Source organism: Cygnus olor, unplaced genomic scaffold (genome assembly GCF_009769625.2).
Source record: "Cygnus olor isolate bCygOlo1 unplaced genomic scaffold, bCygOlo1.pri.v2 S56, whole genome shotgun sequence".
In the NCBI taxonomy this organism is placed as follows: domain Eukaryota; kingdom Metazoa; phylum Chordata; class Aves; order Anseriformes; family Anatidae; genus Cygnus; species Cygnus olor.
This window is the reverse complement of record NW_024429086.1, coordinates 55,256-79,453: the sequence shown is the minus strand read 5'-3', so window position 1 is coordinate 79,453 and position 24,198 is coordinate 55,256. Positions and strand designations below refer to the sequence as shown.

Genomic DNA, 24,198 nt, shown 5'->3' with positions numbered 1-24,198 from the left:
TGGCTCCCATCCCCACCTGCTCATCAATCAGCTGCAGCTGCTGGCTCGTCCGCGCGTCCATCTCAATGGCGACGTCCCCGGCGCGCTGTGGCTCGTCCTGCAGCATTGCCGAGCCGCCTGTGGGCACAGCAGATCCTGAGCAGAGGGGACAACCCCCCCCCCAAAAAAATAAAAAAACCACCCCCCTCAATCCCAACGCTCACCCAAATTGCCAGCGGCCAGGGGCAAGGCGGAGACGGGGGCACGGGAGAAGTGCTCACGGCGGCTTCGCTGCTGCTTCAGGTTCTGGGGGGGGGGGGGGGTGAAATGGGGGCAGAAAATGGCGGCGGTGGAAAATGGCAGGGCGAGGGGGCACCGGGGGGAGGGGCGGCGGCCAACACTCACCTCCGTCCGCACCTCCAGCACCGATTTGAAGTCGTTGGACATGGAGGCCAGCTTGGACTGGGAAGGGAAAGGGGGGAGATCAGCTGCTGCTGCGTGCGGGGGCTGTTTGTGTGTGTCCTCCCCCCCGCCCCCGGCCCCGGCCCCGGCCCACCTGCAGGGACACGACGACGGTGTTGGAGTGCGTCTGGACATGGCGCCCGCTCTGGCTGCCCCGCGCCCGCACCACGTCCTGCAGCTGCGCGATCTGCTTGTTCAGGCTGTTGATGTCCTGCAAGAGGGGACGACAGGGTGGGGGGGGTCAAAAAATACAGCCCCCCCCCCCCAACCAACCAACCCCACGGCGCCACCCCGTACCTGCTTGATGATGTAGGTGAGCTCCTCGATCTCCACCGCCTTGTCGTCAAAGAGGGATTTCCTCTTGGCCACTGCCAGCGTGGGGGGGGAGGGGACACGGAGCTGGGCTCAGGACCCTTGCCCCCCCCCAAAAATCTGAGCCCCCCCCCTCAGGGTCAGCCCCCCCCCAACTCACAGATGGTCAGCTTCTCCAGCTTGGCAAAGGTGTTGCTGAGATCCTTCCCGATGCGCCTGGGGGGTAAAAAGGAGGGGGGACAAGGGGTTACATTGCAGCCGGGGCACCCTTCGTGTTCCCCCCCCCAAAAAAAAACCAAGCGGGTGGCCCCACTCACTTGGCCATGAGGCTGAACTCGCTGCGCTGCCGGGCGGCTCCTGCAGCCGCTCTGCTGGGCTGCAGCCCGTTCTGCTGGGGGGGGACACGGGGGGAACGGGGGGTCAGGGCGCTGAGAGCACCCCCCCGGTACCCCCTGCACCCTTCAGCACCCTCCAGCACCTGCCAGCAGCCCCCCAGTACCTCCCAGCACCCCCCAGTCACCCCCAGCAGCTCCCCAGCAACCCCCAGTCCCTACCAGCACCCCTACCAGCAACCCCCCCGTAGCCCCCCAGCACCTCCCAGTCCCACCAGTAGCCCACCAGTACCTCCCTGCACCTCCCAGTCCCACCCAGCACCTCCCCAGCACCCCCCAGTCCCCACCAGCAGCCCCCCAGTACCCCTCAGTCCCCACCAGCAGCCCCCCAGCACCCCCCAGCAACCCACCAGCAGTCCCCAGCAGCCCCCCAGTACCTCCCAGCACCTCCCAGTCGCCCCCAGCAACCCCCAGTCCCCACCAGCAGCCCCCCAGTCGCCACCAGTGCCCCCACCAGAACCTCCCAGTAGCCCCCAGCACCTCCCAGCTCTCCCAGTACCTCCCAGCACCCCACCAGTCACCACAAGCACCCCACCAGCTCCCCCCAGTCCCCACCAGTAGCCCCCCAGTACCTCCCAGTCCACCCCAGCACCCCCAACAGTACTCCCAGCAACTCCCAGTCCCCCCAGCACCCCCCCAAGCATCCCCCAGTCCCCACCAGCAGCCCCCCAGTCCTCCCCAGCACCCCCACCAGTACTCCCAGCACCTCCCAGCCTCCCCCAGCCACCCCCCATCTCCACCTGCCGGCCCTGCAGCGACTTGCAGGCGGACAGAAACTCCTGGGTCCTATCGCGACACGACATGACGTCGGCGCCTGGGGGGGGGGGGGCGGCCCGGAGCGGCGGCGGGGGGGGCACGGCCTGCGTCTGGGGGGGCCCCAGGTAAACGCCCTGCTCCGTGTTCCTCGAGCCGTGGCGGCGCCGCGCGTTCATCGGGGCATCACCTGCGGCTGCGGGGGGGTCAGCACCGGCCCGGGACCCCCCCAATACCGGGAAGTACCCCAAATCCCCGGGATTCCACCCAAAAAGCCCAGGGAGACCCCAAAATCCTCCTGCCCCCCCCCCCGCTCGGGCCCGGAGGGGAGGGGGGAGCGGGAGGGGGGGCAGGGGGCGGGGCTTCCGCTTGGCCCCGCCCCCTCCCGCGCTCACCGGGGCTCGCGCTCGGTTCGGCGCCGCTCGGCTCCGCGGCCCCCCGGCGACGCGCTGACGTCACTGCCACGTCTCGCCGCGGGCCCCCCCCTTCCCGTGACGTCATGCGGCGCGCCTCCGAGCCCCGCCCCGCCCATCCCGAGGAGGCCCGGAAGCGGCAGCGCCCCCTGGCGGCGGGGAGGAGCCGCGGAGCGACCCCCCCGGCACCCAAAACCCCCCCAAACGCCCCCAAACATCCCCAAAACGCCCCAAAACCCCTCCAAAGCCCCCCCAAACCCTCCAGAGCCCCCCAAAACCCCCTCAAAGACCCTTCTGAGTCCCCCAAAGCCCCCCAAACCCAAAGACCCCCCAGCCCCCCCAAAGCCCCCTCCGAGATCCCCCAACCCCCCCCAAAACCCCTCCAAAGCCACCTCCGAGCCCCCAAAGCCCCCCAAACCTCCCCAACCCCCCCCAAGCCTCCTGAAATCCCCCAAAGACACCTCCGAGCTCCCCAAACCCCCCCAAAGACCCCTCAGAGCCCCCCAAAGGCCCCCCCGAGCCCTCCCCCAGCTGCTTCACTGCCCCACACCCACCTCCAAGGGCACTTCAGCCTCCACAGCCTCATTTGGGGGCCTCGTTGGGGTTGAAGCCGCCCCCCCAGGCAGCGCAGTGCCCCCCAAAATGGCTCAAACCCCCCCAAAAACGACAAGACGGGAGCAAAGCCGTGCGGTGAGCGCATCTTTATGTGCTGCACAGCAGCAAACCCACAGCCGAGGGGGAGCAGCCCCTCCTCGCCCCTCAACGAGGGGGCACAGTCCAGTTTGGGGTCAGGTTTTGGGGGGTCACGGCCCAGAGCTCTTCCGCTTCTTGGCGCGTTTGCCCCGGCCGGCCTTGGGGTCCGGCGGCTGGGTGGGGATGGTCTCCATCGAATCCCAGAGCGCGTCGCCCTCCTCTTCCTCCTTCACTTCAGCTGGCGCAGCCGGCGCTTCCTGGGCCTGCCAGGGGGTCGGGGGGGGGGAACAGGAATTGTATGAGCAGGAAAAAAGCAAACCTGCACCCCAAAAGCAGCCCCAAAGGCTCTCACCTCCCAGTCCTGGTGGCTGCTCAGCAGCAGGCAGTTCAGGCGGGATTTCAGATAGACCTGGAGGGACGACACGGCTCGGAAGGGGGCCGGGGGGGCGGGACAGCGGGGTCCTGGGGAGCCCCCACCTCACCTTGTGGCGCAGCCGCTTGTCGTCCAGGTCATGGACGCGAAGGAAACGGTCGAGGCCGCAGGAGGCCACGAGGGGGAGGGACGGGTGGCACTGCAGCCCCCGCACGCTGCCCGCGAAGCCCTTCAGGCACTTCAGCACCCGCCCTGGGGGACAAAAACAGCTGAGGGGGAGCTGAGAAAATCATCGAGGGTCACAAACTCGTAGTTATTACTGTACCATTTATGTCCAATTTTATTTGACCAACCATTAATTTCCTCTCTTCCTTCTTTTTTTTTTATTTCTCTCGTGACTACAGGACCTGTAATTTTTGTTTTTACTGATTTCATCCCATTTTTCTCAGCTATCCTCCTTATTTTGGGACAGAAGGACCATCCCCGTATCTGCTTAACATCCTCCCCACTGCTCTGCCCGCACAATCGCTTTCAAATATGCAAGTAAAATTTTCTGCTGCAAAACCACATTTTGCTCCAAAAACACACATTTTTTTCTTAAAAGGAGTGGCCGGGGGGGCAGCTCCGTTGCCTTCCCCTCCGAGATGCCTGAAGCTCACCTTGGCGCAGGTCGATGATGGCCACCTCCCCACGAGCGCTGCCCACCACGACGGAGCTGGGGGGAGTAAAAGGAGGGAAGAATTCGGCTCCTTCACTCCGGGGACACCCCAAGCGCCCCCCCCCCAGCCCCAGGCTGCACTCACATGGCTCCAGGCGCGAGGGAGAGCGCAGTAAGCGGGGACTCGCCGAAGGTGGTCTCCAGCACCGGACGCCGCTGTGGGGTGCTGGGGTCGTAGAGCCGCACCTGGGGACGCCAGGCAGTGACGGCACGGCCAGTGCCCCCCCGTGTCCGCCCCAAAGCCCCAGGGTCCCACCTGGCAGTGCGCGGTGCACGTAACCACCTTGTCGGATCCTGGCAGGAACTGGAGGTCGCGGTCCCAGACGGGGACGCGGAGGTCGAGCCAATCGTTCCTGACCTGTGGCGGGGAAACGGGGCGGGGGGGTGAGACAAAACAGGGTGCAGAAGGGACACGGTGGAGTGGGGGGGGACACGTGGGGGGACACCCACGTTCTTGGCACGGAAGACGGGCTCCTCTGGGCGATGCAGGTCCCAGACTTTGAGGGCGTTCTCCTTCCCACCGGTGCCCATGCGGTGAGGCCGGGCCGGATCCTGGCGCATGCGGCACAGCCCCGCGCCCGCCTGCAGCTCCAGCTGGCACGGGGGGGTCACCATGGGGGGGACACACACCGAGCGTGGTGCTCCCTGCCCTCGCGCCCCGAAACACTCACATTCTCCGCCGCATCGTCACGCCACACCTTGAGGAGCCCCGACTCGACGCAAGTGATCAGGGCGCTGAGGAAGTGCTGTTATCACAAAGGGGGTTCGAGGGGGGGGCTTTAGGACCCCCCCTCACCGTGACCCCGTACCTGCCATGAGCCGCGAGGCCACAGAAAGCGCCGTCCCCGCCAGGGCACAGCCGGGTCTCGGTGAACTTCCCCTTCTCAGTGCTGAACAGCTTCACCGAGCGGTCCAGGCACCCCACCAGGACCTGGAAGAGGGAACCGCAGGGTCGTGGGGGTGCCGCCGACCCCCCCAACCCCCCCAGGACCCCTCCAGGAACCCCCCGCCCCCGCTCACCTCGGTCTCGGCGGGGTCCCCCCAGCAAAGGGCGCAGACGCCCTCCCCGCGGCTCAGCGCCCCGCCGCCGGTGTAGTTGGTGGCCTGCTTCTTCTGAAGGTTCACGCCTGGGGGGAGCCGCCGTGGGGGGGGGGGGGCGGCGGTGTTAAAGGGGCCCCCCGGTACCGGGGACCCCTTCCCGGAGCCCCCCCCCGGTACTGGGGACTCCCCCCACGACCCCCCCTGTTGCTCTCCCCCATCCCGGAGCCCCTCCGGTCCCGGGGATACCCCCATGGAGCCCCCCGGTACTGGGCACTCCCCCCCTCCGTCTCCTCACCCCAACCCCGGAGCCCCCCCCGCCCACCTTTAAGCGCTCCGGTCTCGGCCCCCACCCACACGTGGCTCCACCGCGCGGGGGCCGCCATCTTGCCGCGGTCCGTCCCCGGTCTCCGGTGCCCCGCGGAACCGCCGCCCGCGCTCTTTCGTTCCGGGGACGTTAAGGTTCCCCCCAGCACCGGACCCCTGAGCGCTGCGCACCAGCAGGAAGCGCAGCACTGAACGCGTTCCCCCCCCGAGCCGCGCACAAACGTTCCGCCACTCGGGCGGGCCCACAGCAGGTCCCCGCAGCACCGGTGCCCTCCCCCCATGCCCCTGCCCCCCCCCCCCCTTCCCCCCTCCCCGTGGCCACCCCCCCCCCCTTCCCCCCTCCCCGTGGCCACCACAAGGGGACGAAATCCCCCAGATTCCAAGCAGGGCCGCGGGGGGCAGCGACACCCCCAGCCCCCACCCCCATCAATTTAAACAGACTCAAAATTCAACAGATCTGGGGTTTTTGCTCAGAAGTTCTTTGTTTTATTGATTATTTCAGAAACTGTTGTCAGCACCGGGCGAGCTTCAGGGCACCGTCGTCTTCTTCACAGGCTGAGGGGCAGCTATGTCCTGGAGCTGGGGGGAGGATGCAGTGAGCAGGGTGGGGGCACCCCCAAAATTCCCCCAAATCCCCCCAAAACTGCCTCAGGGGGAACCACTCAGTCAGGGGGATCAGCCTGGGGCGGTATCGTCTCATCCTCGGCAGCAGGACCCACCCACAAGCATCCTGTGCCCCCCCCCTAGAACCCCACTCACCAGGACACAACCTTGGAGATCCTCGGGGGGGGCCTGGAAAAGCAGAGGGGGGGGGGGTCAGGGTCTCACCAGCCCCGCAGGACCCCCGGGGCTGTGATAGCCCCGCAGTTTTTCAGGTGTTTGTAGGATTTTTTTCAGGGGGGGTTCAAAGTGAGCTAGGTGGGCTCATCATTAAAACTGTGGGGAGCAATCCCAGCCCCACAGCAGCACCCCCCGAACACTCACCTCAGCCCCCGAGCTCCCACCGCACCGCATCTGAGGGCTCCTCAGCCCCCTGCTGTCACCCTGCGGGGACAAAAAGGGACCAGTCAGGGTCACCCCCCGGCCCAGACACCCGGTGTTCCCCCCGTGCCCGTCCCAGCAGGGATCAGAGTCTGAGTCCTCAACAGCAGCGTTCAGCCGAACGAGATTCCTGAGGAATTCATCACGGCAGCAGGGACGGGCTGCGGGGTCCCTGCACCCCCCTGGCACACCCACCTGCACAGCAGCACCAGGGCAGGTCCAGCTCAGCTCCAATCCTGGAAGAAACGCCCCCATTAGCTCAGCACCACACCACGGCCACCTCCAGCACACCAGCCCCGCATCCCCTCAGACCGTTCCCACAGAACGAGCCGTCCTCCTCTCCGGCCGCCGGCACCAGTGGGTTCAACCTTTTCAGGTTCTGGCGCCAGACGGGCAGTAAGACGCGTGAGGTTTTCCTCATCAGGCACAAAGAGCAGAATTTGATCACAAAAAAAGAGCTGGAAACTCACCGTTGGCCCTCAGTCCGGGCCAGGCGGCTGTGGAGGGAAGGAGGGGTCAGCGCTGAAGGCAGCAGCACAGCCCGGGCTGCCCGCTGCCGTCCGATCAGGGCTTTGGTAACTCAGATCTGCCATGAGACTCGTGTCGTCCAGCTCAGCGTGTCATCCCTTCGGACTAGCACCAGCCAGGCCCACGCGCAGCAGGAGAGGCACACGCTTACCTGGGCCAGGGCGTCCCCGCTCCTGAGAGCTCAGCCTGCAGGAAGGAAACAGTCGTGAGGCCGGCAGGAGGGATGCTGCCACCGCTGGAACTAGAATTCCACTGAATTCCTGAGAATTCAAATGCCTGAGATGAGGCACAGCCTATCGCCTGTACGCACCTGCAGCAGGAGATCCCGCTTCTAGAAGCATGAGAGGTGCTGCTGGAAGAGATAAATTAATTAATAACAGTTCTGCACAACCCCACGCAGCCCCTTCCCCACAGGGCCGCTCCTGCCCCACAGTTCTCAGCACCAATCTGGCATCAGGGACACTCAGCCATATGCTTGTCCTGTGGTTCGTCACTGAACAGGGCAGAAGCAGCGATCCCTGACTGCCCACCAGCACCCAGACCCCAGGGGCACCCACGTGGCCCAACAAAGGGGCAGAGAAAACTCCCCCAGAGCAGGCTGGATCTGCTCCTCTGCCTCGGGCTGAAGCTCCACTGCCTCTGCCCTCCTAAGGGAAAAATTCCACGCCCCTACCCTTGAAAAATCTCTTACAAAAAAAAAAAAAGCAAACAAAGCTCACCTGAAAAGGGACCACGTGCGCACATGGCTGATAAATTCCACACCTTGAAAAAATAAAAGAGACACTAAGCCATGCTGCATGCAGAACAGGAGTAAGACATCAAACGCCCCCATCCAAGGGCACATAAAAGAACATTTCACGTCCACGGTGCAACAAAGACACATGCCGGGACACACCAGTGCCACTCAGAACCTTGTGAAAAGCTTCTCCACTTCACCATCAGAAAGAGAGAGTTCAGGAATCTCATCTTTGCAGCACTTCGCCCCCCACCACAAAGAGGAGCACAGCCGTGCTCTAACACAACGCTGCTGAGCAGCGAACACGCGTTTAATTCGTGGTCTTTTTAACAGAACAAAGCATTCAGGCTCAGCATTAAAGGCAGAGAAACTCACCTCTTTCAGCAAAACCATATAGACGGCTGAACCTTTAAAAAAGAGAAAAAACCGCGGTATTAGAAGCAATTAAGACAAACAAAAGACCTTTAGCAAAGAGCGGGGAGTGCTACGGCCTCCCTCCAAGGGTAAGGAGCCAGGGCAGGGCGCACCCGCTCTCCTCAGAGGTGCTCTAAGCCTTCACACCGCGGTCAGCTCAGGTCTGTGAAAGAGTTCATCACAGAGCGGGCCCCGCGCCGCGGCCCTGCCCCGTGCCCGCTCCCGGTAACGGGGCCTGCCCGCGCAGCGCCACGAAATGGCGGCCCCCGGGCAGAGCTCTCGCTGCCGAGTGAACCAGAAGCTGCCCACGGGTACGTAAATTAGGGACGCAGTATCAGAAACCGCCCGTCTCCTGAAGAAAATGCCCCGAGCCACCCCGGCGGAAATAAAATCTGAGCGCCCACCTGAAACCCCACCCGCTCTACCGCCGCCGACAAAATGGCCGCCACAACCCCTCTCGCGCGCTTAAATAGGCCGCGAGTCATGCTGGGAGCGCGCGCCAAGAGAACGAGCCTGCGCACTGCGGCCCCCCGGCCCTGGGAAAAGGGCGGGAAAGGGGCAGCGCATGCGCACAGCGCTGAGGGAGAGAGGCGGTGGGAGGGGCCGCCTGGGCGGGACTCTGACCAATGAGGTGGGCGTTGCCATGGTGTATGTAAATCAGGCCGGTGGGAGGGGCAGAGAGGCAAGGGGGCGGTGCGCATGCAAATAGGAGGAGAAAGAAATCCAATCAGCGCGCAGAGAGGAACAGGAGGCTCATGGGAAGCGGGGCGGGGCAGCGGCTGTGGAGGAGGAGGGGTGGGGATATGCTAATGAGAACGTACGCAGCCCAATGGGCCGCCGGGAGAGCTTCGCTGCTAAGATTTCGGAACTTTGGCTCGAAAACGCATTAAAAACCCAAAAACGCGGACAGTCTGGTGGGGAAAAAGAGGAGAGAGAGAAAAAAGGGATAGTGAAATTCCACCGTGACGTCGATGTGTGGGGATCGTGATGGCGTCCCGCTGGAAAAGTACATAAATAGTTCCGGGGAGGGGTGGGGGGGGGGCTTGCCCCGTTTGCCCCGTTTGCCCCCCTTCCGCAGGGGTCGGTTGACGTGGAACTCGTGAGGTAGCGCAGGGGTTGCGGAGTGCGGCGGCGGGAGGGCGCGGGGGTGTCCCGGGGGTTGCAAGGAACGTTCAGGCGGTACGCGTGGGGCTGGGGTGTGAGGTCTCTTCCGAACAGCGAGCTGGAAGTGTTCGCTTCGCGTGTTTCCGTTCTCGTTGGGAGCGCCGTGCGCAGCGAGAGGGCTCCTGCCTCATTTTCCCTCTTCTGGTCGTTAAAGTTGCCCCCGCTCGCTGCCCAAATCCTCCGTCCCTGCCCCGCGGAGCAGCCCTGTGCGGCAGCAGCCGCCGTGCTCCAGCATGTGACAGCACTGCCGCCCCCGCAGCGCACAACCGCCCTGCTTTACGCACGCACACGCTCCTCTACTGAAAATCCTCGTCTTTAATAACAAAGCTCGGTGCCCAAAAGAACCCCATGACTGAGGGCTGCGGGCTTCGTGCCACACAACGCCCCTATGCCAGCACGGGGCGTAAGGCTGCGTCCTTTTGTACCGCTGGCCTCATCACCGCCTGCAGGGCTAATGAGGTGTCTGGGCCAACACCACCTGTGCCTCCTCCCACCCTGCTCGTCGTGTGCCAGGCGCGCTGACCCTTCCTTCAGCTCCGTCTCGGATGTCCCCCTAGGATGGCTTCTGTCTCAGCACTCCACTCGGGGTCCTGGCGGTGCAGCAGCGGGATGGGGGCTTCCCTCCGCTGCTGGATGACCAGCCAGGCCATCAACAGGCACCAGAGGAACATGTTGACCCAGGCTGATGCCTGTGGGATGAGGCATGGGGGGGAGATGCACAACATGCCCCCCACACACTGACTTCTTGGCTTCCCGTGGCAGGGAGGGCTTCAGTGGCTGCCCACCCCATCGTACCTGCTCACCTGTGCACTGTAGAGGTTGCTGTAGAAGCGGCTTGGGCTGTAGGACACCCATGGCTTGTGCTCAGCCTCCTGACAGCTGCAGGAATCGAGAGCAGGCATGAGAAAGCGGGGGACGCACAGGGGCAGCTGCAACACCACCCCCAGCCCGATCCTGCAGGGGTTTCCCCAGGCAGAGCTGCCCCTACCTGGCCAGCTGCTTGGTGTGCACGATGGAGGCACAGAGAACATCCATTCCTGCGCGGAGGATGCAGGCTGAGATGAGGAGGAAGAGGAGGATGACAGTAGCCATGACCAGGGTGAAGGTGAGGCATGCACGGCTCCTGCAGGAGGGAGGAGCAGCGTCAGTGGGGCAGGGACAGCGTGGGGTGCCCCAGCCCCACGCCCCACTCACCGATGAGGCTCATCTGCGCAGCAGCTGTAGAGGAGCACCGCGAAGCAGCACAGGGCTACCACGACGGAGACAGCCGAGACGAAGTAGCAGAGGGAGATGTGGCTGAAGGACCTGGGCACCAGCGCAGTCCCGTTCCAGCTCACGGTGCCATAGAGTAGGCACTGGCCCCCAAACTCTCCCTGCGGATGGGAGGGTGTTGGGGGGTGCCTCACGGTGACCCTGGGGGCTGCGGGGACCCAGCGGCACAGAGCAGCGAGGAGGAGGAGGAGGAGGGAGGAAGGAAGGAAGCCCAAACCACCCGTTCGGTCTCATACTTGTGTGACATATGGAAGTAACAGGAAGGGCTGGGGGTGCTCAGCATCTCCACACGTCCCAGCTTCCCCCCACGCCCCTGCACTGCAACCACAAACAACTCCCTGTGGGACCCGGCTGAGACGGGTCAGGGACAGAACCCCCCCACGGCAGCCCCACAGCTCCCCAAGGGGCATTGAGCCCCATCCCACCCCCCCGGTACCTGTGCCACGGTGAGAGCCGAAGCGCAGACGATGCCGCAGAGGAACACGGCCCCATGGAGAGCCAGCCCCAGCAGCCACGGGACAGACACCGCCATCTTCCCAGCCCACTCAGCCCTGCCTCCTCCGCCCCACCCCTGCTCTGCCGGCACGGGGCCGGGCTTTGGCGGCTTCCCAGTGCCGTGGGGCTCTGGCAGCTCCCAGCCTGTTTGCGAGACTTCGCCCAGGGGTGAAGGCAGAACACCCACCCGTCCGTCCGCAGCGCAGTGATGGGGTAAATGCACATGTGGGGTGGGCAACAGAGCAGCGTCTGGCCATGGGACACCAAAGAGTGACCAATTTCACCAGGACAGGGGACGGCAGCACCCCATCACCCCACCAAGGCCACAAACCCTCCACGCTGAACAGCACCCGCTGCTTTATTAACTGCCCGGCTGGCACCACAGCGACCGGCCATGTCCTGCAGCATCCCGCAGCGCCCAGGGCACCTGCCATGGGCTCGTCTCAGAGGAGGAGATGGAGGGAGTACTCGGCGCGAGCCCAGCGCCGCGCTGGCCGGGCGGTGCGGCCGATCATGGGCAGCTTCTGGGCATAGCGGGAGATGTGGCCCGGCCCGTGGTGCTGGGGGAAGCTGGTCTGGAAGAGGCGGCCCCGGCAGCGCCGACCCGCCTGGCGCCCCGCAATGACGAAGCTGAAGCGGGGGGCACCGCGGGGGGCGAAACGGCATTTCTGGAAGACGTCGCGGGCCCCTGGCCGGTGGCTGGGCTGCCGTGCCGTGCCGCGGGCACGGGGCAGGCTGGCGGAGCGGTGCAGCGCCGGCCGCGGGCTCTCCTCCTCAGGGGGGCTGGCGGCAGCGCTGGCCGTCAGCTGCGGCATCTTGCGGGCCGTCCCCTCGCCCCCAAACGCCAGCGGCTCCTTCTCGGGGGTGCCGGGGGGCGGTGGCAGTGGGGCGGGGGGCCGCAGCCCCGTGCCGAAGCGGGCAGCCAAGCTGTCGCCAAAGAAGTCGTAGAGCTCGCGGTACATGTCGTGCAAAGAGAGGGCTGGCGGCGTGAGGGCCGCCGAGGGGCCGCCGCCGCCCCCCAGCTGCAGCAGGGGCCGGCCCAGACCCAAACCCGCCTCGGCCGAGGGGTCCGGCCTAGGGCTGTGCCGCGGGGAGCCCTCCGGCTGCTGGCCGGCTGCTTGCTGTGCCTTCATCTTCAGCAGCCGCTCGACAGCCACCTGGGGAGGGAAGCAGCACTGTGTGCATGAGGGGAGAATCCCCTTGTCACCAAGGGGTGGTTCCCAAATGCCCCCGGGCCACTCACCAAGATGGCACCGTAAACTTTGTGCCCGTCCGCCTTCACCTGGGCGTTGGAGACTGAGTAATCATCCAGCACGGCCTGCAGGTTGGCCCAGTAGGTGGAGAGGTGCGGGTAGAGGACACGCTCCACTGCCTGCAGGGACAGGGGCAGTCGGGGGGGGGTGTTCTAGGGGCAGGGGCCATGGAGGGGCAGCGCTGTGCCCCCCCGACCCCGCTCACCTTCCAGCCCAGGGCGTGCAGCCCCACCACGGCGCCATAGTGGGAGCAGAGAGGGCGCACGGGGTCGGCCAGCACTTTCTGGAGGGAGAGGAGAATCTGGTGGTAGAGGCCGCTCACCAGATCGCCGTGGGTCCTGCGGGTGACAGGGCGGACCCGCTCCAGTCCCCAGTCACCCCTGGGGACGGCGCCAGCCCCTTGAGGGACCCAGCGAGGGCACCCCCCTCACCAGAAAATGCGGCTGAGCAGCATGGCGGCGTAGTCGCGCAGTGTCCAGTGGTCGTTGAGGGGGTTGATGGAGGCGGCCAGGGGCTCCAGGGTGCAGTACATGACGCTGCTGATGAGGCTGCGGACGTAGGAGCCCAGGCAGAGGTAGGGGTTCTGGATCAGGCTGCGGGCGATGTGCAGCAGCCGGTTCAGCTGCTCCAGGTCGTGGCTTACTGACTTCACCTTGGGGGAGGGGGGATGGGGGGGGCTCAGCATGCAGCTGCACCCCCCCTAAATAAGAATCCTGTCCCGACGCACTCACCCCGCTGACCACGTAGACAAAGTAGGGCAGAAGGGCAGCGATCTTGGAGTTGCTCTGGAGGTCCTGCAGGGCCACCTGCAAGGAAGCTGAGGGGTCAGCCCTGCTCCCGGCGGGTGGGGGGCACCCTCTGGAGACCCCCTATCCCCCCCCCCCTCAAAGCTCACCTTCATTAGCTGGGGGTCATCACCCAGCACAGCCCGCGTGACGTGCTGGTAGTACTTGAGCAAGTCGTCGGTCAGCGTGGAGACGGCACTGGGCACTGCCAGGGAACAGCGTCACGGGGGGGCCCGTCCACCCCCCGGTGCCGTGGGGGGCCACAAGACCCCCGCCTCCCCCCTGCTCCTTACCGGCTCCCTGCGGCTCCAGGTTGCCTTTGCCATCCAGGTAGGACACGTGCACTGCAAAGGAGCGTGGTGGCGGCCCTGAGCGCTCAGCCCACGCCAGGCAGCAGAGCCAGGGGGAGCACCGGGGGGGGTCCTCACCTCGCACAGCCGTCTCGGCGCAGCCCTTGGGGATGTTGGTGGCCAGGGCCAGCTCCACCAGGTTGACCTCCCGGTCCTCCTGGAAGTACAGCTCGCCCTCCTTGATGGCCCGGAAAGGCAGCGCGTCCTGGGAGCCGTAGCCGCACACGGCCTGCGGGGACAGGCGGTGGTGGGGTAACGAGACCACCCCCCCCGGCAACGGGCCCGGTAACGGGACCCCCCCCCCGGGAGGCCAAGCGGGACCCGCAGCGCCCACACCTCCACGTTGCTCCAGCGCAGCGCCCGGTTGAAATCCTCCACGGTGAGCTTGCGCCGCCTCGTGTGCTTCATGAACTGCGAGCTGTTCTGCAGAGTGGGCGATCCGTCAGCGTGCCCGGTACCGGCTCCGGTAACGGTAACAGCACCAGTACCAACACCGGTTCCAGCAGCAGGGGAAGGGCCCGGCCATACCTGCGTGGCCTCCCGCAGCCGGTAGCAGACGTCCTCGGCCAGCAGCGCCGCCACCTCGTCGCTGAGCTCCACGCCGGCGCTCTCCGCCATCAGCCGCACCGACTCCCGGGGCAGCTCCACGAAGCGCCGCTCCTCCCGCTCCGCCATGGCGCCGGCGCACCTCCCCCGCCTGGCCCCGCCCACAGTGGGCGGGGCTATGCAAATGAGACACGGGGGGAGAACTAAGGGCGGGCCCCCAAGGGGGCGGGGGCGTCTGGAGGCGGGCGAGCCAATAGGGCGGGATATGCAAATAGGCAGTAGTGGGCGGGGGAAGAGGGCGTGGTTATGTTAATTAAGGACGCGCACCCTTCTCGAAAGGGCTGCCGGGAGCCCCGCTACCAGGGAAACGGGGCTCGGTGGGGAACGGAGGAGACCGGGAAACGGAGGCGTTGGAACACGGTGCAAGCGGCGGAGAACACGGGGAAGGCATGGGCTGAACATGGACGGGCGGCTTCGTCGTGACTGCAGCAGTGGGGGTACGCGATGACGTCGTACCGGGGAAGGACGATCTGGCTTGCTGTTAGTGGGGGGCTCGGTTCGGTGCCAGTGATGTCATTCAAGTATTAACCAAGCTGCCCCGCTCCGCATCACGCGCTCTCACTTCAACGCCAGTGGTGCTCCAAAGTGGGCCTTTATTGTACAAAGCGTAAAAAAATAAACTAATAAATCCCCGCCCCTCAGTTCTGGGGGGCTGCGCCCGGCCCCCAGCCCAGGTGCCGCCGCAGGGCAGAGGGCAGGAAGGCCTGCAGGAAATGGAAGAAGTCCCTGAAGAGCGGCCCCGGGGCCGGGCTCGGGGCCAGGCGAAGCAGCACCCGCGGCTCCCGCTGCGTCCCTCCCACCAGCCGGGCGCTGGCCTCGAAGCGGAGCAGCGGCTCGGGCGGCCGCGCGGCTCCCTCGTGCTGCACGATGGCCTCCGACACTTTCTGCTCCAGCTCCAGCGGGTCCCCGTCGGGCTCCTCGGGGCTGGCCCCGTGCAGCAGCTGCCGGCGCAGGCGGCGGCGGCCCGTCCATACGCGGTGCCAGACGGCGCAGCTCCAGCTCGCCGCCACCTCCTCCTCTTCCTCAGGGCCGTTCACCCGCGGCCTCTTGGCGCCAGGCAGCGCAGCGCTGTCCGTCCCGTCAGGCTGGGGCCGCTTGGAGCCCACCGGTGGCTGCAGGGGTTCCTCCTCCAGTCCCGCGGCATCACCAGGCGGCTCCTCACCCAGCGCGGGGTCCTCGGGGAGGCTTTGCTCCGCTCCAGAGCCTCCCACCTGCTTCTGCGGCTTCCCCGGGGCGCAGCCGCACTGGAGGATGTCGCGCAGCACGAAGGCGATGGCGGCGCAGATCTCCTTGAACCCGCAGCTGCCGGGCTCCTCGCAGAGCTGCTCGGGGGGACGGGTGGCAGCCACGGGGATGGAGATGAGGAAAGAACCGGCGCCTGCCCCCGGCTCCACGGCGCCCGGCTGGAAGAGCCGCGCCAGGCCCCAGCCCCGGCCCTTGGTGGACTTGCGGCAGTACTGCAGGCTGCGGCAGTATTTGGCGGCAGCGCGGCAGCAGCGCCCCAAGCGTGACGCCGTCTTCTCATTGACGTTGGCCGCCACGTTGTGGCTCAGCTCGAAAGGGTCCTGCAGGTTGAGGGACCCCAGCTTGAAGGGCTCACCGGCCTCTGGCAGGGGCAGCGCCCGGCCCTCCCGCAGCGACACCACTTGCCCTGAGAAGTCGAAGTCCCCGAAGACGCGGAAGAATTCAGCCAGCAGCGAGCCTGGGGGAGGCAAGCAGCGAGGGCAGCGCCTGGGTCCTCAGCCCCACCGCCTTCCCCCGGCCCCGTTCCCAAAAGCTCACTGGGGCTCTCGCTGTTGGCGCTGGGTTCCAGCAACGCCGCATCCCGGGGGAAGCTGCAGTCCCAGCCGGCCACCACGACGCGGTCCTCGTCCCCTGAAACAAAGCAGTCCTAAAAAAAAGCACTGCTGGACGGACAGACGGACAGATGGAGAGCCTTACCTGCCAGCTCACGCAGCCGAGCGACTGTGGGCAGCACCAGGGGGCTGCGCGTCTGCAGGAAGAACAGCACCAGCAGCGTCAGCGCGTAGTTGGTGAGGAGGGGGCCGCCCCCGGCAGGGTTTCCTGAGGGGGGGACAGCATCAGAGCGGCCCCACGCGTGCACCCCGCCTGCCAAACTCCCTGCCGAGCCCCCGGCCACGCTCACCCGCCAGGCCCTGCTGCTTGGCCCACAGCCGCACCGCGTAGACCAGCGGCCGCACGCGCTTGTCCGCCTCGCCACAGAGCCGCAGGAACTGCGTGTTGTGCAGCGCCAGCCTGTGGGGACAGGGGTGTCACAAAATGGGGGACAGACGCGTCCCCGGGAGAGGAACGACGGAGCCTCCGCCACCCCCGCGTGCCCCCAAAACCTGTTGTCGATGGAGATGTCACCCGCCAAACCCGACTGCTTGTGGCTGAACTTAACGACGGGGCGGCGGGCGGTGGGCACGGCCCGGACGCGGCGCACGCCTGGCACGCAGCGGCGCAGCACAGCCGCCACCAGCTCCAGCACCTCCGGCGGCGAGGCCGACGCCAGGTCGATGTCGCTCAGGATGGATTCCTCTGCCCCGGGATCACCGGAGGATCCGGCCCCGGGGGCTCCCCGCGCTGATGTCTGGAGGGATTTGGTGGGCTCCAAGTCGAGGAGCAGGTCCAGGTCGCAGCCGTGGGCGTCGAAGCCGTTGACGGAGGAGCCGAAGGGCAGCACGGCGCAGCCTGGGCAGGAGGAGACGGTGCCCGTGGTCGCACGACAGCCGCACCATGTGCTCGCACGCCGTGCAGGAAACGGGGACTCACCGGGGAAGAATTCGGAGAAAACCTCCTGGAAGAGCGTGACCAGGAGGTGCCGCAGGCGACGCTCGCCCTCGCTCAGCTCCAGCAGCCCCACCAGCTGCTCCATCTGGGCGTCCACCTGCGGGGAGAAGCCTCGTCGCCGGCCCACGGAGACCCCGCACGCCCCAAAAAACCCCGCTGGCCATCGGACATCCCTCCCCGTTCCCCAAGGGCCCCCCCTCGCTCCTTGGGGGACCCCAAATCCCCTGCGGGGACCTCCCGCGAAGGATCCTGAGCGCTCCCGGCCCCGCTCACATCTGCGGCCTGGCACAACGCCTGCTCCAGCTGCCCAGCACCGAGGGCCTCCCGGCGGGCACCGCGTCCCGGCGAAGGGCGGGCGAAATCTTTTTGTTCCCGGGGCCGGACGCGGAGGCTCCGACCGGCCAAGGCGTGCTGGGGCTGCGCCAACGCCCGCTCCCGGCTCGCCGCCTCCCGCAGCTCCACGATGGCGTAGGCGCCCTGCAGGCGGGGGAGAAGCGTCAGCCCCCCTCGGGGCTCCCTCCCGGTTCCCGGTGCCCCCTCCGGTTCCCGGTACCTTCTCCTTGTCCATCACCACGGCCGCCACCTCCCCAAAGGCCCCGAAGTAGGCGGCGAGCTCCTCGGCCGCCGTGCCCCGGGCGAAGCCGCTGACGAAGAGGCTCCGCTGCTCCTGCGCCCGCCGCTCGGCCCGGAGGCTCCGCAGCCGCTGGTGCTTCTTCCCCCGGAGGTGCTCGGCCAGGCTCGGCCCTGACGCGGTGCCGTTAACCCGGTGCGGCCCCGTACGTCCGCTGCCCGCCCCCCCCGGTGCCCCCTCACTCACGGTTGGCCGCCGCCACCTGGCACAAGCGGCAGCGGAACCCGCCCCGCGGCAGCGGCTCCACGTCCGGGTCCGCCTCCGGGGGCAGCTCCGGGGCCGGGCTGGGTCCCGCCGTCATTACCGGCTCCGGGCCGGGGCCGCTGCCCCCGTCCATGGCGGAGAGACCGCCCGCGGCTTCCCCCACCGGCACTTCCGGTCGCTTCCCACGGAACTTCCGGTCCGCACCGCCGGGATCCCCCCTGCAGCGGTCCGTCCGCTTTCAGCTCCCCCGGAAACCAGACCCCCCCCCCCCCCCCCCCAGCATAAAGGTTCCGCCCCGAAGGTTCTGCCCCTCCCGGTACCGGCGGCGAGGGAGGGCGGGGGGGGGGTGGGGGGGGCGCGCATTGAAGAAAAGCCGTCGGTTTATTTCCTGTCGCTACAGAACCGGGACAGCCCGAGATACAAAACCGGGGGCGTCGCTCCACGTACAAAAGGGTCCCGCGGGGAGGAGGGGGGGAGGGCGGCGTTCCCCCCCCCGCCCCAAAACCGCGCGGTTTCTATGGAAATAAAAAAAATACAAAAGGGACGCGGCGAGGGAGGGAGGGGTCAGTCCTCGAGGACGATCGGCTCCGAGGTGCTGGCGGGGTGGGGGGTCGCGGGAGGCGCCAGGGCCCCCCCGGGCCGCAGGGGCAGCCCCGGCTTCACCTTGAGGGGCAAGTTGGGGCGGCGGGCGGCGCGGCGCAGCTCCAGGTGGGTCAGCGCCTTCCGCAAGGCCCTGGTGGGGGAAAAACGGGGTGAGAAAGCGTGTTTTTGTGTCTTGGGGGGAGGGAGCCCCCCCGTGCTCCTCCATGCCCCCCCAGCCCTACCTGGTGTCCTTGGTGGCCACGAAGACGACGGGGTTGGGGGCGTCAGCAGGGTTCAGCTTCTGGCGCTTGCTGGCGGGGGGGGGCCCAGCCCGCAGCCCCCCCGCCAGGGGCCGCCCGTTGGCTGAGAAGGGGACCCCCGAGGCCCCTACCTGCAGGGGGGGGGGGTGGAGCTCCCATCAGGCCCCGCCCACCCGCTTTGGCCTCCACCAATCGCGAGCCGCCCTCCCTCTCCCAGCCTGCCCACCTGCAGAACATCAATCAACTCCAGGACCTGTCAATCACTCCTGATACAGCACTGCCACGTGTCAATCACCCGCAGGCCACGCCTACTATTGAATACACCCCATCACGCCCCACCCCTGCCCCACCCCCTTCCCACAGGCCCCACCCCCTGCCAATTACCCCAAGTCCCACCCCCAGCCCAGTTCCCATAGCCCCACCCCTGTCAATCACGCCCAGGCCACACCCCCTCAGGCCCCGCCCCTCGTACCCGGGGGGGGCGGTGGCCCTCGGCAGCCCCCTCATAGCCCCGCTTGCCCACGAGCCCCGCCAGCCCCCGGCTCTGGCTCAGCTGGTTGCGGTTGATGGGGGTCTTGGTGCCCCGCGGCGTCTTCGGCTTCAGGGGGGCCTGCGCCGCTGGGGGGAGAAGGGAGGGGGGGGTCAGGGGGTGCTGTCCCCCCCCAACACACGGAAGGGACCCCCCCCAGGTCCCAGCCCCGCAGGACGCAGCCAGCCCCCCGCCCTACAGCCCCCCTAATCCCTCTGTAAGTCCCCAGGGCCTCCGGGCGAAACCCCTAATCCCTTGGGGGGCAGAAGGGGGCCCCTAAAAATCCCATGGGGGGCAGAAGGGGGCCCCCAAATCCTACTCGGGGCACAAAAGGGGACCCCCAAACCCCCTCCAAACCCCATGGGGCATAGAAGGGGACCCCCCAAACCCCCCTCGGGGCACAGAAGGGGGCCCCCAAACTCCTCTAACCCCCTAAAAGCACAGAAGGGGGCCCCAAAAATCCCATGGAGGGCAGAAGGGGGCCCCCCCAGCCCCCTTGGGGCACAGAAGGGGGCCCCCAAAAATCTCTCAGGACACAGAAGAGGGCCCCAAACCCTCTCCAAACCCCTCAGGGGACAGAAGGGGGCCCCAAAAAAACCCTTGTGGCACAGAAAGGGGACCCCAAACCCCTCCAACCCCATGGGGCATAGAAGTGGACCCCCAAACCCCCCTCAGGACACAGAAGGGGGCCCTCAAAAATCCCTCGGGGGACAGAACGGGGCCCCCAAACCCCCCTCGAGGCACAGAAAGGGGCCCCCGCGCCCCCCCCCAGCCGCTCACCCAGCTCCTTGACGATGGCGGCGAGGGGCAGCCGCGCGAGCGGGTGGATCTTGAGGGGCGCCTTGGCGGCCTTGGGGAGCCGGATGGAGCCTGGGGGAGGCACGGGGAGGGGCGTGAACCCCAAAGACGGGGCGCCCCCCGCCCCAAAACAACCCCCCCCCTCCCCCCCAGCCTACACTCGGCCTTGATGGCGTTGGCGTTGATGGGGGCGTAGGGGCGGCGGGCGGCGCGGCGCGGCTGCAGGACGTCGCGGCAGAGGCGGCGCGCCAGGCGGGTGAGGCGGGTGGTCTGCAGCAGGAACGTCTGCCGGTTCTTGGCCAGCAGCTTGGCCCGGCTGGCGCTCGTGGTGTAGGGCGAGAGGCTCTGCGCCTCGGGGCGAGACAGGTGCCCGCGGGAGTGAGGCTCCTGGCACCGGGGGGGGGGGGGGGAGGGGGCAAAAACGGGGGTCAAACGGGGTTGGGGGGCGGCGGGAATCCCCCGCTGGGCACCCCCGGGGCTCACCGAGGTGCTGCGCGCTGCCCCCTCCAGCTGCGTCGGGGTCTTCAGCCCCCCGTACTTCTTCCAGTAGATCCAGCACGAGGCGCAGAGGCGGCACTGCATGTTGGGGGGGCCCCAGGCGTACCACTGGGCCGACTGGGTGGCTGGGGGGGGAAAAAAAGCGTGAAGAAACGCCCTTGGGCAGCAGGACCCCCCCTCAAGCTCTGCTGCCGGCCCCAAACCACCCCCAGCCCCCCAGCCCCTGCCCCACAGCCCCCCTGCTGCCCCCTCATCCCCAACACCCGCTCCAATCCCCCCCCCCGACCCATCCGACCCCCCCAAAATCCGCCCCCCAAGCCCAAACTGACTGTGGCAGCTCTCGCAGGTCAGCCCCTTCTGGAAGCCGGCCCCGTTCATGCCGGGTTTGGAGCCCACCGAGATGATCTGGTTGGGGTTTGGCTTCGTGCTGGGGGGGTGGGAGGTGAAAAGGGGGCGTCAGGGGGGGCTGGGGGGGGCTCTCCTCTTCCTCATGCCTTCAGAAAGGCCCCTGCCCCCCCCCAAACTCACTAGGTGGGGATGTACACTTGCTTCAGCTTGCTGTCCGCCTCCGCTGCCTTCAGCCTCTTCTGCGAGCAGACAAAGAATTAAAAGGGGGGGGGGGGGGACGGGACGGGACAGGACATGCAGTCGCCCCCCCAAAACCCCAGAGGCTGGGGGGGGCACATCCTCACCTGCTGGATGTAGCGGTCGGTGGTCTTCCACATGTAGTAGAACTGCACGATGCTGGCCAAGGATTTCCACGGCAGCTGCGGGGAGAGGAACGGAGCGGGATTTCGTGCCTGGGGGGGGCTCCCGGCCCTAAATCCCCCCCCCGGGGGCCCTGCCGTGGCTCACGAAGTCCTGCCGGATGTCGTTGAAGTCCTTGCCGTACTTCTCGAGCGCCTCCTCGAAGAGCATGGCCTCGGAGGCCGACCACTCCTCCATCTCGTCGCGGCACAGCACCGGCCCCCCCTGCGGCACCAGCGTCGACATGGCCTTGGCCAGGTCGTAGCCGTTGCGCTGCAGCGTGTCCATGGCGTGGAACTGGAGGGAAGGAGCACGAGAAATCACCGGGGAGCCCCCCAAAATCTCAAGGGGATCCCCGGGGAGCCCCCGGAGCCGGGGGGGGGCTGTGGGATCCCCCCCGTGCCTCACCAGCGTGATGTCCCGCGAGGCCGCGGCCGCGCTCATGTGCAGGCTGGGCTGCCGGATGGAGCTGCTGCAGTCCAGGGCACGGGCGAAGGTCCCGACGGCCCTGGAAGGGGGGGAAAAAAATGGGGGGGGTCAGCGGGGACCCCCCCGTGCCCCCCCATCTCCCCGTGCCCCCCCTTTCCCACCCCGGGGCCCTGCTCACCGCGCCACCACCAGGAACTGGTCGATCTGCCGGTCCGTCAGGGGGTTGTCGGGGTCCCACACCTTCATCTCCATCTTCTGCTGGTTCCTGTTGTCCGACTCGCCTTGGGGAAGGGCAGGAAGGCTTTTTTGGGGGGGGTGGGCAGGCAGAGAAGCCCCCCCCCCAGGGCGTGGAGCCCCCCCACCTTCGGCCAGCCGGTCGGGGATCTCCGCTTGGTACTTGCAGCCCACACGGATCTCGCCCTGGTCGGCCAGGAGGGTTTTCTGGACGGGGTCGAAAACCAGCGAGTAGAAAAAACAGTCCTGGGGGGGGGGGGGGGTGGGCAAAAAAAAGGCAGGGAGCTCAGCTGGGTGCTGGGGGGGGCACGGTTTTAATCCCCGCCCCCCCCCCCGGAGACCACAAAGGGCTCACCTCCTTCTCCAGGTACTGGCCCAGGATGTCGGTCTCGTTGAGCAGCGTCACGCTGCACTTCCCCCTGGGGGGGCGGCACAGAAAAGAAGGAGGAGTTAAGAAGAGGGGGGGGGGGGCACGACCCAAGCAGCAAAGGGCCCCCCCCGGGAGCCCCCCCGGCAGCCCCGCACCGTATGTGGGTGGCCGGCAGCGACTCGAACTGCCGGGAGAGGAAGAGCTCGCGGTGCTTCAGCTGGTGCCGCTGCTGCTCCGTCATGGGGGGCTGCTTCGACTCCTCCTCGAACTCGCCTTGGGGAGGGGGGAAAGGGATGGGGGGGGTCAGAGCCCCCCCCCCCCCCACGCCCAGCCCCCCACCAGTGCCAAACCGCCCCCCCCAGGCGGAGCATTGTTCTCCCGGTGCCCCCTCCCTCGGATTTTGGCAGCCTCACGGTCCCGGAGGGGGAATAAAAAGGGGGGGGGGGGGGGGCACAGCCCAGGTTGTTTCACGCAGCAAAACCCCCGGGGGGGTCAAGGGGGGGGGGCATGCATCCCCCGGCAACCCCCCCAGGAGGGTTGGAGACCCCCTGCTTGCCCCCCCCTTTATTTCTGCGCCCCCCCCCCCCAAATTTCATCTGAAGACCCCAGAGAGTTTCTGCGACCAAACATGCAGTGACCCCCCCAAAAAAAATTTCCAACCCCCCCCCCCCCCCAGATGGAAAATAGCCTGAAAATAGCGGGAAGGGCACTTGGGATCAAACCAGGGGGGGCTCAAACCCCCCCCCCCCCCATCAGGGCTCTGGGACGGGGAGCCAAGAGCCCCCAGGGAGCAGTGAGCCGGGCTCTGCCCCTGCCACCCCCCAGCCCCGGGGGGGATGGGACCACGGCCCCCCCCCATGCCCCCCCCCCCAAAAAAACTCACGGGCGTTGCTGTCGGCCAAGCTGTTGAGACTGCTGGAGATGTCGCGGCGGCGGAAGAGGCACACCACCTTGGCCTCCACATTGCCGTTGGCAGTCTGGTGGAGGAAAAAAAGGGGGGGGGGTGCACAAAATTAAAGGGATTTAGGGACCCCCCCGAAAAAAAAGTACGGGGGGGGCGCTGGGGGGGCTGCTGCTCGCCTTGTTGAGCTCCTCGATGCGGCGGACGAGGTAGGGGTTGCTGGAGGAGTTCTCGAAGTAGACGTAGTCTGGGGGGGAAACGGGGGGGCGGTGAGGGGGGGGGGGTGCGAGGAGCCCCCCCTCTTTGTTCTAAGTGCCCCCCCACCTTTTAAGGACCCCCCCCGCTTTTCTTCCTCTCACACCCAAGGGGGGGGAGGGGTCCTTTCTCAGCCCCTTCCCTGCTTGGGGGCACGGGGGGGGCTCCTGGGTGCCCCCCCAGCCGTGCCCTCCCCCAGGACACCCCCCCCCAAAATCCCCTTTGCCCCCCCCCCAAAAAACAACAGGCCCCCCCCGTCCCGTTTTTAGGGCCCCCCCTTTCCCTTCTTGAGGTCCCCCCAGTTTTGGGGACCCCCTGACCCCCCCTTCCTGGGGACCCCTCCCTTTTTGGTACCCCATCCGTTTTTGGGGACCCCCCCATTTTGGGGACCCCTCCTCCCCTTCCTGGGGACCCCTCTTCACCTTCTTAAGTCCCCCCCCCAAAGGACTCCTCTCCTTCTTGGGGGCTCCCCCCTTTTGCCCCCCCCCTCCTTTTTGCAGCCCCCCGCTCCTTTTTTGGGACCCCCCTCCTTCTTGGCCCCCCCCTCCCCTATAAAGGGCCCCCCTTTTTGGGGATCCCCCCTCCCCGAGGACCCCCCTCCTTCTTGGGGACCCCCCCTCCTTCCTGGAGCCCCCCCCCCTTCTTGGGGCCCCCCCTTCTCCTTTTTGGGGCCCTCCCTCCCTTCGTGCCCCTCCCCCTTGGGGACCTCCCCCTCTCGTTTTTGGGGTCCCCCCCCTTCACGGAGCCCCCCCTCCCCGAGGACCCCCCCTTTCCCCCCCCCTCCCCTTTTCGGGGACACCCCTTCCTGGGGACCCCCCCCCTCCATTTTGGGGTGTCCCCCCCCTTTCTTGGAGCCCCCCCTC

The 24,198-nt window shown here is 67.2% G+C and overlaps 5 protein-coding genes and 4 non-coding genes across 12 annotated transcripts; all 9 read right to left on the bottom strand.

The window, feature by feature from the left end:
- Positions 1 to 4: 4 nt before the first annotated feature.
- Positions 5 to 11,199, bottom strand: LOC121063097 (the record flags this gene model as incomplete). The annotated part of the gene is made up of 16 exons (XM_040543440.1): positions 11,052 to 11,199; positions 10,538 to 10,716; positions 10,332 to 10,466; positions 10,139 to 10,222; positions 8,141 to 8,172; positions 7,749 to 7,791; positions 7,340 to 7,381; positions 7,181 to 7,215; positions 6,972 to 6,998; positions 6,697 to 6,737; positions 6,445 to 6,504; positions 6,220 to 6,252; positions 536 to 619; positions 385 to 441; positions 204 to 285; positions 5 to 117 (listed from the first exon to the last, which is right to left on the bottom strand). Coding segments are annotated over exons 1-16 (1,143 nt in total), but the record flags the coding sequence as incomplete, so codon positions are not given.
- On the bottom strand, positions 2,998 to 5,650 carry WDR74 (WD repeat domain 74). The gene is made up of 11 exons (XM_040543448.1): positions 5,459 to 5,650; positions 5,116 to 5,222; positions 4,905 to 5,026; positions 4,767 to 4,830; positions 4,546 to 4,689; positions 4,352 to 4,453; positions 4,181 to 4,281; positions 4,037 to 4,092; positions 3,487 to 3,629; positions 3,357 to 3,413; positions 2,998 to 3,267 (listed from the first exon to the last, which is right to left on the bottom strand). Exons 1-11 carry the CDS (start codon positions 5,517 to 5,519, stop codon positions 3,115 to 3,117), a joined length of 1,110 nt encoding a protein of 369 aa, XP_040399382.1. The 5' UTR covers positions 5,520 to 5,650; the 3' UTR covers positions 2,998 to 3,114.
- Positions 6,103 to 6,170, bottom strand: LOC121063111. The gene has a single exon (XR_005815843.1). It is a non-coding gene; the product is annotated as a small nucleolar RNA SNORD31 (small nucleolar RNA).
- LOC121063110 lies at positions 6,582 to 6,651 on the bottom strand. Its single transcript, XR_005815842.1, has one exon. It is a non-coding gene; the product is annotated as a small nucleolar RNA SNORD30 (small nucleolar RNA).
- LOC121063112 lies at positions 6,803 to 6,927 on the bottom strand. The gene has a single exon (XR_005815844.1). It is a non-coding gene; the product is annotated as a small nucleolar RNA SNORD22 (small nucleolar RNA).
- LOC121063109 lies at positions 7,929 to 8,003 on the bottom strand. The gene has a single exon (XR_005815841.1). It is a non-coding gene; the product is annotated as a small nucleolar RNA SNORD26 (small nucleolar RNA).
- A 251-nt stretch (positions 11,200 to 11,450) lies between the features above and the next one.
- Positions 11,451 to 14,236, bottom strand: TAF6L (TATA-box binding protein associated factor 6 like). Its single transcript, XM_040543447.1, has 10 exons — positions 14,027 to 14,236; positions 13,835 to 13,921; positions 13,577 to 13,727; positions 13,442 to 13,492; positions 13,259 to 13,353; positions 13,095 to 13,169; positions 12,795 to 13,015; positions 12,569 to 12,701; positions 12,354 to 12,482; positions 11,451 to 12,267 (listed from the first exon to the last, which is right to left on the bottom strand). The coding sequence occupies exons 1-10, from the start codon at positions 14,171 to 14,173 to the stop codon at positions 11,554 to 11,556; spliced, it is 1,803 nt and encodes a 600-aa protein (XP_040399381.1). The 5' UTR covers positions 14,174 to 14,236; the 3' UTR covers positions 11,451 to 11,553.
- Positions 14,237 to 14,680: 444 nt separating this feature from the next.
- Positions 14,681 to 17,975, bottom strand: TUT1 (terminal uridylyl transferase 1, U6 snRNA-specific). 4 transcript variants are annotated; one of them, XM_040543444.1, is made up of 9 exons: positions 17,715 to 17,948; positions 17,451 to 17,641; positions 17,171 to 17,374; positions 16,880 to 16,994; positions 16,453 to 16,798; positions 16,251 to 16,360; positions 16,046 to 16,168; positions 15,887 to 15,979; positions 14,681 to 15,806 (listed from the first exon to the last, which is right to left on the bottom strand). In XM_040543444.1, the coding sequence occupies exons 1-9, from the start codon at positions 17,863 to 17,865 to the stop codon at positions 14,743 to 14,745; spliced, it is 2,397 nt and encodes a 798-aa protein (XP_040399378.1). In that variant the 5' UTR covers positions 17,866 to 17,948; the 3' UTR covers positions 14,681 to 14,742. The 4 variants fall into 4 exon arrangements, with proteins under 4 accessions (XP_040399378.1, XP_040399377.1, XP_040399376.1 ...); XM_040543443.1 differs by having other exon boundaries at positions 16,046 to 16,097; positions 16,251 to 16,798; positions 17,715 to 17,952; XM_040543442.1 differs by having other exon boundaries at positions 16,046 to 16,798; positions 17,715 to 17,953.
- Positions 17,976 to 18,094: 119 nt separating this feature from the next.
- On the bottom strand, positions 18,095 to 23,322 carry MTA2 (metastasis associated 1 family member 2). The gene is made up of 17 exons (XM_040543445.1): positions 23,260 to 23,322; positions 23,063 to 23,156; positions 22,335 to 22,452; positions 22,165 to 22,228; positions 21,938 to 22,016; positions 21,754 to 21,856; positions 21,555 to 21,654; positions 21,255 to 21,443; positions 21,092 to 21,166; positions 20,928 to 20,986; positions 20,729 to 20,826; positions 20,385 to 20,524; positions 20,060 to 20,288; positions 19,884 to 19,973; positions 19,047 to 19,192; positions 18,557 to 18,705; positions 18,095 to 18,465 (listed from the first exon to the last, which is right to left on the bottom strand). The coding sequence occupies exons 3-17, from the start codon at positions 22,418 to 22,420 to the stop codon at positions 18,297 to 18,299; spliced, it is 1,776 nt and encodes a 591-aa protein (XP_040399379.1). The 5' UTR covers positions 22,421 to 22,452; positions 23,063 to 23,156; positions 23,260 to 23,322; the 3' UTR covers positions 18,095 to 18,296.
- Between the last annotated feature and the right edge of the window lie 876 nt (positions 23,323 to 24,198).

Bases quoted from the DNA above. Each gene is read 5' to 3' on its own strand.
- WDR74 (XM_040543448.1), bottom strand. From the start codon at position 5,519: ATGGCGGCCCCCGCGCGGTGGAGCCACGTGTGGGTGGGGGCCGAGACC. The intron at 5,027-5,115 runs GTGAGCGGGGGC...TCCCTCTTCCAG, and splicing joins GGGACCCCGCCGAGACCGAG to GTCCTGGTGGGGTGCCTGGA. The intron at 4,282-4,351 runs GTGGGACCCTGG...TGGCGTCCCCAG, and splicing joins CGTGCACCGCGCACTGCCAG to GTGCGGCTCTACGACCCCAG.
- TAF6L (XM_040543447.1), bottom strand. From the start codon at position 14,173: ATGGCGGAGCGGGAGGAGCGGCGCTTCGTGGAGCTGCCCCGGGAGTCG. The intron at 13,922-14,026 runs GTATGGCCGGGC...CCCACTCTGCAG, and splicing joins GGCTGCGGGAGGCCACGCAG to AACAGCTCGCAGTTCATGAA. The intron at 12,483-12,568 runs GTGAGCGGGGTC...CTGTCCCTGCAG, and splicing joins TGCACGCCCTGGGCTGGAAG to GCAGTGGAGCGTGTCCTCTA.
- TUT1 (XM_040543441.1), bottom strand. From the start codon at position 17,865: ATGGACGGGGGCAGCGGCCCCGGCCCGGAGCCGGTAATGACGGCGGGA. The intron at 16,799-16,879 runs GTGAGTCCCCGT...CCTCCTGCCCAG, and splicing joins TTTCTCCGAATTCTTCCCCG to GCTGCGCCGTGCTGCCCTTC. The intron at 15,807-15,886 runs GTGAGCTTTTGG...TGCCTCCCCCAG, and splicing joins CGCCAACAGCGAGAGCCCCA to GCTCGCTGCTGGCTGAATTC.
- MTA2 (XM_040543445.1), bottom strand. From the start codon at position 22,420: ATGACGGAGCAGCAGCGGCACCAGCTGAAGCACCGCGAGCTCTTCCTC. The intron at 19,974-20,059 runs GTAGGCTGGGGG...TGCCTCCCCCAG, and splicing joins CAACGCCATCAAGGCCGAGT to GCTCCATCCGGCTCCCCAAG. The intron at 19,193-19,883 runs GTGAGCGGCTGG...TTCTCCCCCCAG, and splicing joins CGCCATCGTCAAGGAGCTGG to CGGCGCAGGCCCCCCTGAAG.